At 40.5% G+C, this 13,537-nt stretch overlaps 1 protein-coding gene across 1 annotated transcript in view; it reads right to left on the reverse strand.

The window, feature by feature from the left end:
* Positions 1-13,537, reverse strand: part of lrba (LPS-responsive vesicle trafficking, beach and anchor containing) — a 194,805-nt gene that overhangs the window by 9,595 nt on the left and 171,673 nt on the right. The window contains exons 49-53 of the mRNA XM_028592089.1: positions 10,758-10,847; positions 8,473-8,650; positions 5,754-5,819; positions 3,978-4,133; positions 1,314-1,481 (exon numbers count right to left, since the gene is read on the reverse strand). Of these exons, the coding sequence (XP_028447890.1) occupies positions 1,314-1,481; positions 3,978-4,133; positions 5,754-5,819; positions 8,473-8,650; positions 10,758-10,847 (658 nt within the window). The remainder of the gene's footprint in view (positions 1-1,313; positions 1,482-3,977; positions 4,134-5,753; positions 5,820-8,472; positions 8,651-10,757; positions 10,848-13,537) is intronic.

Here is a 13,537-nt window from a genome sequence, read left to right on the forward strand (position 1 = left end):
TACATACACACACACAAAACCCTTTTAGGCATGTAATAATTCCATAAATCAATCCAAATACAGCCGATTCTTAGAAAATATGTAGTTGCATTGTTTTACTCAGGACATGAAGTACGGTACAGATGTCATTTTTTGTGTCAGTTAATCTAAATCATCATGTAACCTTGCAACATGCATTATTTATCCCATAAGGAAATGCAAATTTGAGGATGATTAAAATAAGGCTCTAAAGGAGTCACAGTGTTGCTGAAACGTCAGCTAATAGAATAAAATCCACGCGGCATATCAATCACTGTAAAGTGCCCATACTTTTTGTCATGTTGTTATGTTTTTTTGTTAAGTAAAATAAAACGATCCAAAAGAGAAAAACACAATATAAAAATGAGAGCAGAAAATGTGGTTCATGTTTTTCAACTCACAAAAGCATTTATCCTTTTCTTACCAAACATTTGAAAATCCCTATGAATTAACGTGGTATAATGAAGGAATAAGAAAATATTTTTCTTGATTCCAACATCCCACATCAGTGTATATGAGGTAAGTGACAAACAATAGTCTACGCTGTCTTCCAAATCAAAAACCAATGTGGCTTATTAACCAAATCACAATTTGTCATAAATTTCAGCCCATTTGTAATGGATCACTTAACAACATGTATGCCAATCTAAGCTGACCAAATTAGCACCAAGCAGGCTAAGGGCTGAGCAATGTGTGTGCGATGCTTTGATCATGGTTAAGGCCATATGTTATGGTAACGTAAGAGAAGCCCATGACATTTTTCACTTTTATCGACTAGCGTGACCCCGTGGCCCTCGGATGGTGGTGAACTTTCATGTGCTGGTCGACGACCCCCAACATCACATTTAACGTCTCTAAGTGGTCCTCACTTTCACTCACATTAAAGACAGATTCTCGCGCACACACACACGCACGCACGCACGCACACACACACACACACACACACACACACACACACACACACACACACACACACACACACACACACACACACACACACACACACACACACACACACACACACACACACACACACACACACACACTATCTGGTCTCACGGAAACTCACACACAATCTCAAACACTTTATCGAAAGCTGTTCCTGCTGCAACAGTGCTGCGAAATCCAATCTGTATGCAGGAGGCCTGGCCTGGTCAGACGAAACTAGTTGTTACTTTACAGAGGGAGGCCGTAAATCACACAGTCACAACTGTCTGGGAGAGAGAGCACTCAGAGAATACCCGTGTGTGTGTGTGTGTGCGCTCACATTCAGGCTGGTTTGCCTGTGTACTTACTGCCTGGACTCTCTCCAATGCTGTTGTGCTTTCCGTTCCAGTACCACAGCAGCAGGGTGGCATCTCTGGAGCCTGACAGGACGTAGCAGTCTCCTCCAATGTACGACTCTGAGCGAGCCAGACACGTCACCACGTCCCGATGCCCAAACACTATCTGAGTTAGTTTGCCTGCAAAAGCACACAAGTACACGCACAATAATCAGTATTATTATAGGCATTGTCTTTAAACAAGAAAGTAATGAAAATAGATTAGAACATTTGAACAATACATTATAAGATATGGTTGTTATTTCATATTGCACCTGAATAAAAAAAAATGAGGATAAATGTATTGCTACGTGTAGTTCTTTGGAGTTTCCGAGTTCTACAAGATCCACACGAGGTCAGACATGTACTAATTCCCAGACAAGAACAAATATTTGTTCCAACTCTTGTGGTATGAGTTTGTGTGCCTGTGCACATGCAGTGCGCTCCATGTGTATATATAAAGGGGCTAATTGCTGTCAGATTTCCAGACCACAGCTCCACTGTCTAGCTGTCTAATACTCATTACGCTCCTCATAGTGTGACCTCTGCAGTCAAACAGTGGATCGTTTGCAACACATGACATTTCTGCCTGGGTGTCAAAATCACGGTCCATCGCATAATTAAGCTGTAGCTCACTGCAAACATGAGGGTTGTTATGAAACTGGGCGTGTCACTGACTAAACTTCCAAAGAAGAACAGAGACATCAAAGATGTAAAATGTTTGACATCTTTATAAACACTGAAAATAACTAATGATGGCTGCAGCAATAATGGCTACCATGCAGCTCAAATTGAACACACGCATGTGCTGCTCAGACAGACAGACACACACACACACACACACACACACACACACACACACACACACACACACACACACACACACACACACACACACACACACACACACACACACACACACACACACACAGACAAATCAAATTGGCTGTGTGTGCACACAGGCGTATGAGGCTATGTGTTTTGTGCACGTGTTCCAATCAAGTCTTGTAATTGATAAAATCCCTCAGTTCTTTAACCTGGGGGCTTTAGGGACCTCGGTGGCAGCTGTTGAGCGTGTGCGATTAAACTGTGTTCACGTTCCAGTCGCACACCCCGGTGGCAGTCACACAATAGAGCTATCTCTGTACTCCCATCCTTCCCTCCTCCATTAAAGGCAGGGAGGCCCTGGCCTATAGAAATTAAATCAGAGAGTGTTGTATAGATGTGTGTAGGGTTCTGAATGGGGTATCAGGAGAAGAGTTGAGGAGCCAGGTATAGAGATGAAGCTTCAGACAGTTTCATTTAGGACCCCTGACCTGATGGTGTGTGTGCGTGCAAGTATATGTAGCAAGTCAGTGGTATTGAGGCATACACAATGCTACTGTGGTAAAAAAAAAAAAAAAAAAAAAAAAAATAGATATATATAGATAGAGGGTATACTGAGGTACTCACTGTTTATGCAATAGATTTTTCGTCATCGTTTACAATTACTGTAATTAGAAAAATCTAAAACTTCACCGCAATGGCTTTATTTTAACTTTAAACTGAAACAGAGTTTTGTGCTACAATTGAAAGCATCTTAAAGTAACAAAAACAGACTTCAGGTATATTCAACTTCAGTACAACACACATGCCATGAACTGGCAAAAAATAAGAATGGAAAATAAAGAGCCCTACTGTAGCGAGAAATCGTGTAAATGTATTCAGCTACAATACAATGCAGCACAGTACAGTAAAGCAGAGCACACCATCCATGGCATAGCAAACAGCTGAGACTGTATACTGTATTGTTTACAGTACTGAGAATCTAAAGTCTACGGTACTGGCGGCTGCTAGAGGCTGCAATATTCATTGCACGTCACAGTTTAAAAGTGTTGGACAAAACCAAAATAACATACTGATGATCTGTTGTGTCTTTCTGTCAAGAGCCTTACTTGCAGTGGAGCTAAAAAAAAAAAAAAAGTTTGTCCTGAGGATGGTGCTAGAGGATGTGTTTTGTGGTTTGTTAACATTCATCCCTTTAATAGCATGAATGTGTTCATCAAATTTCATGCCAATATTTGCTTATGAGACATCTTATGTTCAGAATTGACATTTTGGCTTGAAGGTAAAAAGAGGAAAGGACAAATATTTCATCTTCTGGGTAGTATGAATGTGCTCAGTAAATTTCATGACCATGTGCCCATTAGATTTTGATATTAGTGCAAAAATACACCCTGATGTGGCTCATGGGTTTCGTGCTATTATGTGCCAGAGACCAAGCAGACCGTTGTTGTTTTTTGGGCCAGAAACTTTTGGGTAAATTTATTCTGTTCCAACCAAAAAGTGTAATGCATTTGTACGGTTTCATTTAGGATTTGGTCAGCTAAGAGAGTGAGACATAAAAACATTGAAGCAAAGATCTCATGCCAAGAGTTTAGTGGCAGAGAATATGTGCATGTTAAGACTCCAAACTGGTTTACACAAATTATACAGTGACAACAAAATGGTTGCCTTATTTTGACAAAGATACATATGAAGTTACACATTTACAGCATGTAAATCTAGGACTAAATTGTGTACCCAAACAGAACAGCGTTTTGTGATCCTGAGGATATGAGGGCTGAGGGGGAGAAGTGTACCATTATTATACAGTACCTGAGTCAGTGGAGTAAACCCGGAAGCTCTTGTCCCAAAAGCCGCACAGAAGGATGAAGCGGTTGTCGGCTGTGATGACGAAACACTGTGAGCTGATCTGAATGCTTTGGTCCAGCAGGTCTGAGATCTGACGACGATGACTGCCCACGTTATTGGCTGGAGAGGAGAGAGGAATACAAATAAAATGAGCCAATACAAACTTACAGATGTGCACACAGTTTACGGTTTACATATATCAGCTACTTTCAAAGAGCTCACACTCCAATGCACCACCACATAAGTTTCAGCGCATGGTGCAAAGAAGATTTGTGAGAGAATACATAAAACATCCTGGATGTTAAGTTTACGGGACTTCACATTTTTCCGTGAGAGTTGAAGAGTAATTATAGATCGAGGACAAAATATGCACACCACTCAAAGTAGAACACATACTGCAAATTCATCTTGGTTGTGTAATTTAGCCAATGGTTGGCTGGAAAGCTAATTTATTGACGATCTCTCTTCCATAAGTGGTATGTTTTTTTTTCTTTTCTAGATAGATATGTCCACTGGGAAGTATTTCTTATTTGGTGGGGTCACAAGCACTGGAGAACAGGTGTCCGAGAAGATTGTCGAGCATAGAAACTGAGATAGTCCAGCATACCTGCTACAACCAATAATTCAACCCATTTCTAACATTTCCCAAAGCCATAGATGGCTCAACCTCAATTTACTGTGTTTAGCTCAGAGTCCTCCTGGAATGCAAACAGTGTAAATATATTACTGACAAGCACAGAAATCCCCTCTACCTCCCCCGAAACACAAACAAAAAAATATATTATTTAGTACATTGTTTATGCTTTAGTGTTAGAAACAAAAATATTAAAGTATTATAGTATACAAATTTGTCTGAAAAGTGTGCTTTCAGTGACAAATGACAAACTTTAGAGCGCTCATAAAAACATGCAATATAAATAGTGATGCACAGACAAAGATTTCATGTATTACTCCTGTAAAGAGGGGCAGTAAAGGAGAGAAATATTGTATGTGCAGATATAGATGAATATGTGAGACTAAACCCTGGTTATTATCAAAAAACGTGTGGAAATGGTCTGTTGAGACTAAGAGTGACCACAACATTCGCAGAGAAAGAACCGCCTCCCTTGCAGATCTGCGTGAGATTGTGCGAGGCTGCAGCAAAGCGACGGAGGCGAAGGCGGGAGCAGATAGAAGTGGCTCGTCTCTCCTTGCTCCAACAGTGCATCCCATACATCACTGCGGCTCGGCACTCTTCTCCTGCTCATCAACAAGTCGTGAAGGATGAGAGGCGCCCATATTGTCCTGACAGCCGTCCGCCGTGCATTCTCAATCACACATTATTACCGCATTCATATTCATTTCCATTGACACGCGTCCTTTCCCTCCGCTCAAATTAAACCAAAGAGGATGCAGAAAGGGAGGGAGGGAAGGGGCGATTGAGAGGGAGAAAGAGGGGGAGTTGATGATGAAATGCCGGCCTAGGCCACAGCTCATTGCATTCCAATTTGCATGCAAATGGTCTAGTGTGAGAGCAGGGCCTATATCATGAGGAGTGAACTGGGGCAGAGGCTGAGAAACAACTCTAATCTACTGTCCAGGGACACGCCGCTGCAGACTGCCATGAGTCACCAAGATGCCAGCAGGATTCATACACAAACCCACAAAAAAATAAAATCATTTTCATGCATATATAAACTCACACTATGTAAAGAATATGCACGTGTGTGGACTCTTTTACAGTCATAAATGACAGCATACCTATCAGAGGGTCAATTTCCACAGGAAGTTGGTACTGCTGGTCCTGCACCGTTGAGCTCTGATGACCTGACAGAGAAGAAGACAGATTGGATTAATATTGTAATCATGTGGCCTTGCGAAGTAGATGCCGGCTGTCAGTTCATTATAACCACACTGAAAATTATAACCATATAGTCACAGTGTCACCTGCTGGCCAAAGAGTTATCCCGCAAATTACACATCAATTATGTCCCAGAGCTACCAAGGCCACAGTAAAAAATACAGCTCTTTATGCTATCTACATGCTACAAACCACAATTCTTTGCTCAACCAAGTCCCTTTAGCTTATTTTGGTAAACTGATTCAAAACATGGCGCAACAGATTTATCTGTATTCAAGTGTAAAAGCAAGAATTAAAATAGCTTTTCTTTCAGCCTTTTGGCAAAGAATGCTGCTCACATAGTTCAAAGCTATGGTGCGTAGTTTCTGCCGCCCCCCCACAAGGAAATCTAAGTAATGACAACAAAACTGTCGGCGCGTCCACATGATACAAGCCTTCCGTGATCGCACACACACGCCCCCACCCCTCCTCCATGCAGTTGCTAGTAGCCAAGGAGGACACTGAGAACATGATGGACTCTTCAGAAGAGGTAATTATCTTCACTCGAGCTTCTGTGCAGGAAAGTCACCGGACGACACAATCTTCTGAACACAGCCATACTGACAAATACAGAGAGAGTTGTGTGGAGCTGATAGTTTTAATTAGCTTTGTAGAAACTGATTTGGCAATGGCTTGAATGTAACAGACATTTAATAATATCAAAAGGTTACGCACTCAAGCTTTAATGTTGTGATGCAACTCATGATTCTTTTTATTACCAATCAACAGCTTACATTTTTTTATTGATTAAGCAATTCATTATTCAGACTATAAAACGTCTGACTACAGAACAAAATGCCACAATCACAATTTTCCAGATCCTAAATTGACATCTTCAAATGGCTTGTTTTCTGACAAACAGATCCAAAACCCAAAAGACAGAGTTTACAATTATATAAGACATAGAAAAGTAGCAAATCCTTTTTAATGTATGAGACTCCTCTGAGTAGGACTGCAACTATTAATTATGACATCCAACGATTATTTTTGTGATTAACCGATTCGCTTTTTAGTTTATAAAATGTCAGAAAATACTGAAAAATGTCTCTCATTGCTCATTTTGTCAGATCAACATTCCAAACATCAATACTATTCAACTTACAAAAATTTGTTAGTTAAGTTAAATCTTTGTTAAACATTTGAGAATGTGACATAAACCATTACTTTTACCAAAGTGTTGATTAACAACAGTATGTACATTGTCCATTAGCTGCATCTTCTCCAGAGGCAAAAGACAAAATGTGAATGTCTGCAGCACTGTTGTTTACGACATGCTCATGAACAAATGCTTCATGTTTATTGTTGGCATGCGCATTGTTGACAAGAATTTACAACGTGCACATCCTTCCATTCTTATCTTTTATCTGCGCCAACAGCCACACAAAGACTCCAGTAAATCCAGACAATTAATGAACTACTTCTGAACAGCACACATGTTGTTTTTATACCAGCTAACTAAACCAATTAGGTTAATCAGTCTGGTCCGTGGTGCGCATGGATGAGGTTGTATTGTAGTGAAAAACCGATCAGTCTTCATCCTCATAAATTCAGAGATATCAAATTTAATGTTTCTTCCAGGGGCCGGATGGATGTTGAGTAAATAAGGTTTTGTGAAGTGAGAAGCTGATGTATGGAGGTGGACGTGAGACCTAATGCTGGCTGCTGCATGTGTCACATTTGATACTGCTATCCAGTAGACACAGTCAACTGTCTCCCAAATCAACGTCCATCCTATAGAGACGAGACAGGTCAATTCTTGACTTGGGTGAATTAGACGACGAGTATGGAGGAGAGATGAACCGAGATAATGTGAAAAATTATTCTGTGGCAGCAAAAGATGGTATGTACTGGTCTAAAATACCCAATGAGGTTAATATGATGCAGAATCACAATGGCGGAAAATTGCAGAACAAATTCATTCAATAGGATATGATACAATATACTTTATTGTCCCTTTAGGGAAATTTGTTTTGGATGCCAAGCTGCACACATAAATAATGCCTTGACAATTATAAACAAAACAATAGAGCACCAGTAGCTGTCACAACTAAAAATTGCATTGCACAAATCCTGTGGTAAAAACATATTGCACATCATATCTATTTCCCTCCCCCAGTAAAACACCATGGAAATATTGCACAATCTCTACTGCCTCAAGCAGCGTTGTTTAAAAGTTTAACAGAGGTAGGAACAAGAGTTTTTAAGAACTATTAAGTTTACAGTGAGGGACTCAGTAGCATACAGACCCATAGTCTGTGTGGAGGATATATGATGGGTCAGTCACTATCCTCTGAGCCTGCCTAAAAACAGACTGTTCGTAAATTGACTGGAGGGGCTGGTATTCATTCCTCTCCATCACTTTATTGGCGGTGTGTACCAGACGAGCAAGCTTAGTTTTATATTTTACTGTGAGATTGCCATACCATGCTAGCATCCCGTGTCTGACTTAGCTTTCTAGTACAGCCTGATAGAATAAACAGCCTGATAAAATAATGGTGTATAATGGTGTAATCAAATGCTTAAATGCACCTTTTAGATAGCACAGAGACAATAATGAGTGCATGGACACAAATCTCTCACCTGTCAATCCGTGCCACTTGTTGACGGCAAAGATTCGGTTGGCGGTGACGGTGATGATGGCAGGTGACGTTAGCCCTGCCTGAGTGTTGGCCGCTACGTGGGTCACGGGAGAGTTGGATGGGAACTTCAGCACCATGATAACATCTTGCTGCATCTGCTCCGTAAACATCAGCGGGGTCTGCAGGAGAAGATACTGTTCAGGCCCCCAGGACGGACAACGGGACGTAGGGAAGCGAGGGGAAAGAGCCGAGATATGGAGCGGCAGACAACGAGCAAAACAGAAAGACGAGAGAAGCAGCCGCAGACGGTGTTAGCGAAGAGGAAAAAACAGAGGGAGAGGGAGGAAAAGAAGGACAGAGAGAAAGTTAGGGAGCTTGAGCAGGATAGCAGTAAGCAGCAATTAAGTAGTACAGGTTACAAAAAGAGTCAGGTAAAAGGCTAGAGAACTCTTTTGAAACAATTATGCGGGAAGATTAGGATGGGAAAGAATCTTGAAGAGCCTTATTAATACTTTTCAATTGATATATTAATAAAATGAAAAGTACTACAAAAGACAAGTCATTCCGTTTAAGTCCCCTTTTACTCAATAATGTGTGTTCACTGTGCAGAATAACATATGTGCAGAGTTTCACACTAGAAGCCCGTTTTGATTTTTTCAATGAGGGAGGAGTAGATGTTATTTTAAGAATTTTGTATCAGACACAAATTATTATTTTTGAACATTTATGTCCAGAGTATTTGTTTGTCTTAAAACATGTCTGGATGGGATCTGTAAGTACACAGAGTATGATGTGTGCAGTAAGCACAGTTTGGAACTAAAATGTCAGATAGCTACACAGCATGTGAAATATTTTAAATTCCTTGAAATCAATGTTATTCTTCTGAGAAGAACTGCAACTAACCATTATTATCAATTCATCTCATGATTAATCAGTTTTTTTTTTATTCTATGACATGTGATAAATTGACTTTTATCTAACCACGAGACATAAAACAGACAAAAGGGAGCAAAATCTTAAATTTTCTTCTGTCAACTGACTAATATGAAAATAACCGTTTCAACTTTTTACTGATGTTTACAAGAGGTGTAAAATACAAATTGAAGTTGCATTACATTAAACGTATCACTTATACATACACAGTAGGGGAAACTGACAACATTGCAGTCATAACAAAAAAGTACTTTCATTGACCTATCAGACTCTTTCCCTGGTTAGACAGGAGCTCATACACAAAGTTTGTACTAAGCAGCTCTAACACAGAGCCATTTTCCTCCTTGCGTGTAAGAGGAACATCAGTGTTAACATCGGGAACAGACCTGAGTAAATCCGGTGTGTCTGACAGCTAACCAGACGCACTGACAGTATCATTACCACCAGCACGGGCAGATGCCGACACTGACAACACACTCGCATGAGAGAGGATGGAGAGAAAGTAGAGAGCAAGAACATGTAAAAGCAAAGAAAACAGGGCGTTTAGGAGAAGTATGGTGGGGTGGGAAGGGTAAGAAATGTGTTTGAATAATGGCGTCTGAATATTATGTTATGAAAACTATATGTGCTGAAGTAAAAATAAAAACATTTCATAGGAATTTGCGCATGAGTGCAGCAGATTCAAAGCCCTAGCCTGAGTTTGTGTCTGTGAGTGCATGTGTGCGCTGGGTGGTGGTCTACAGCCAGCTGTCAGCGCCACAGGGACACCACACTAATAGGGACTCATGGGGCCTTGGCCCATCACAAGCAGGCACACTGACTGCACTCCTTGGCCCTTAAAAAGCTGCCACTTCACTGCTGCTGTTCATTGATCTCCTTTGCTGATCTCCTCTGCTTCCAGCTCAGGTAGAAAATCTGGCTCAGACCCATGTTTCCAGCGCAAAGCTGTGCCTTCCCCCGCATACCTTTTACTAAACACACATGCACACAAATGCTTGTGATCTTTTCCTTTCACACACACCTCTCTAATGATGAGAGAGGAGATGCTTTCAAACCCAAGACTTTATTTTCCCACAGTTGTAGATGGATAAAGAGAAAGTAGGAGGTAAATGGAGGATGAAACGAGTGAGTCAAAAATTAAAAAGAAGAGTTATATGAAGCAAAGCAGAGAGCTTACATCAGGGCACACTCGAGGACAGAGACAGCATTAAACAGGCAGCACAATGGTTGATACTGTAGCTCAGTTGGCTGATGGTTATATGGTAATATTTTCAGACTGAAGGACTACAGGTATAGTGGTTTGTGTGGGTTTCTAAGATGATCGGTTTGCATGTATGCATGTGCATCACTCACCACTTGCATGGCTGAGCTTCGGGGTGGGTGTGGCTCAATGAGCAACTGGCAGGGGGTCTGTCCAAAACTCATGATTTGAGACTCCACAGCCTGAGGGGAAAAAAAGAAATGGAAAAGAAAGGAGAGTGAAAGAAAACAAAAAAGATCAGTCTTGAATTGTTGCGCTTCAGAATTTAAAATGCAAATACAAATTGCATAATGTGACAATAATGCCCCGTAAAGACGTGTAAAAAGATCATCTTGCACATCATATTAGGGATGTGCAATTTGGAAAAAATATCACAGTATTTACAATTTCAAAGTGATAGATATTGTGACAGTAGTGTGAGCATCCATTTACAGTAATAGATAAATAACCACATAGTGTTGTAGGTCACTGGCTAATCAAGGAAATGAAATAGCTAAAAAACCATCAGCATCACGTTGATGTTAAAACACTGTAAATAGACAGAGAAATTAAAAGGGATAGATGCCTCGGTAGCAGTCATAAAAATCTGGTTGACCATTTTTATGCTAAATATTTCATATATCATCATACTCAAAAATATAAGATTACTAAGTCTCAATAAAAAGAAGACAAAGATGAATGAAAAATGCAGCGTAGGGGTTAAAATGCATCCACTTGTGTTCATGCACGTCATATATTTGCTTTCTCACTGGTACACACACACACACACACACACACACACACACACACACACACACACACACACACACACACACACACACACACACACACAGAGTAGGGTCGGGAGAGGCAGGCTTGTAGGCGGGCTAGGTGGTGTTAATGAAGAGGTATAGGACCATAAACGTCAGAGCAGACGCCGGCCGAACAGCCTCTGGACATCATCACACAGCTCACTGTCAGGCCAACTAGCATGGGATGGAACACACCCACAGCAGTGTGTAGATGCACAGGCACCAACGTATCTCAAAACTCTACAATATCACACTATTAGTATCTAGAATTGCAATGGACTAATTATTTTCATTATCTATTTCTCTGTTTCAATTACTTTTTCAATTGGTTTATAGGTTTGTAAGTTGGTGGAAAATCACATTTTCACAGACCAAAATGCTTATTATGTAAGTTTATAATGACATAAATTAAGCTCAGAAAATGAGCTAATTCTCACATTTGAGAAACCCGGAACCAGAAAATATTTGTGATAAAAATAAAATAAAAACATTTTTTCATGTTATTGTAAAAAATAATAATAAAAAAAAAAATCAATAAAAACTAAACAGAATGGGGGAAAAAAACCTCAAACAAAATACAGAAAACAAAAGTGTCTGTAGGGACTTGTATAACAACATTCAGCAGAAAATATATGATATAGTCTGATTGATGGTTTATTAAAAAAAAAGGGACAAGCAGGGAGAAAATGGCCAACACAAAATGATGACAGTATGTCAGTATGTTGGTGTGCACTATGACTGGCTGTGTGGGAGTGACAGCTTGTGTGTGTGTGTGTGTGTGTGTGTGTGTGTGTGTGTGTGTGTGTGTGTGTGTGTGTGTGTGTAGGCTGAGACGTTTGAGCCCGACTTGGCGAGGCCTGTGAGAATGAGCTCATGGTTGAGGCCTGCGTATGTTATTTCCATGAGAAAAAAGGTTGGGAAGTTAGTCTGCTCATACCAATTGTTTGAAACTAACCAGAGAACCGAGAGAGACGCAGAGAAGGAGCGATCTCAATTGTCTATTACAAGGTTTCATCTGCTTCTTTACTGCTAAGAATCATGCACCAAAGAATAATTCTACATACACACAAACACCAATATTTTACAGTCAATACTCTCATTTTTCTCAACTTCATGTACATTTTCTCCACCCAGGTAGTTCTGCACTTTCCTTTTGCTTTCCCCTCCTTTACCGCTACCTAAAACTTTCTTTTGTTTTGCGCAGAATAACAGTCTCAAATCATCCTCTGTATGAAATGGCATACATTAATACATGATAAGTACTTATGAGAGGCTAGCTCAAACAGAAAAGGAGGTGTGCATATCATGCATTCATGTCAATAATGTATGGGTAAAAAATAAATAAACAAACTGGATTCAATGTCCCTGTTTCACATCGGGGGAGGAGGAGCACTGATTAAGTCCGGTTAGAAACTTTCAGAAGAGATTTTAAAACCGTCTCCTTGTTAGCAGGAGTGTCTGTGGTTCTGTGCACAAGCCAAAACTGCATATACTGTATGTTGCATGTGTGCAAGCATACTAGTTCTGACAGAGATACTTCCATGATCCAGTATTGTGGGTGTATCAAGACTGGTGTGTTACATACATTAAAATGTTTTGGGCCATTCTGTTCATTGAATGATATCAAAGATCACCTTTGCACAGGACCTCATTACTGATCATGACACCTTTTCCATCTCTTTCAGTTAGTCTGTTAGTGAGAGGACATCAGTGCATCATTCAAGGTCAAAGTGCCTCCCCTCTCCTCTGCCTATAGAGCCGAGCATTTTGCTTAAGCTAATGTGAGGAGGAGACTCCTCAAAGCCACTCAACCTATCTTCATTATGTTCAGCTCTGACATTTATGATGCTGTGGAACGTTGGAAAGTGGCCGAGTCTAGGTCAGCCTGTCCTATCCCTATATGCCAATGCAATGCTCAGGTGATTATATGAGGGGCCAGCCACAAGGCCAATCTCTTTTGGGGGCGCTGGCCCGTGTCTGATGAAGGTTTTCTATATTCTATACATTTAAATGGCTGCGACGCCCTCAGCTCGCATGTCCCAACCTGCCTTTTGATTTACTCAGCCACTTGACAAGATGGA

The sequence above is a fragment of the Perca flavescens genome, chromosome 2, assembly GCF_004354835.1.
Source record: "Perca flavescens isolate YP-PL-M2 chromosome 2, PFLA_1.0, whole genome shotgun sequence".
NCBI classification, from domain to species: domain Eukaryota; kingdom Metazoa; phylum Chordata; class Actinopteri; order Perciformes; family Percidae; genus Perca; species Perca flavescens.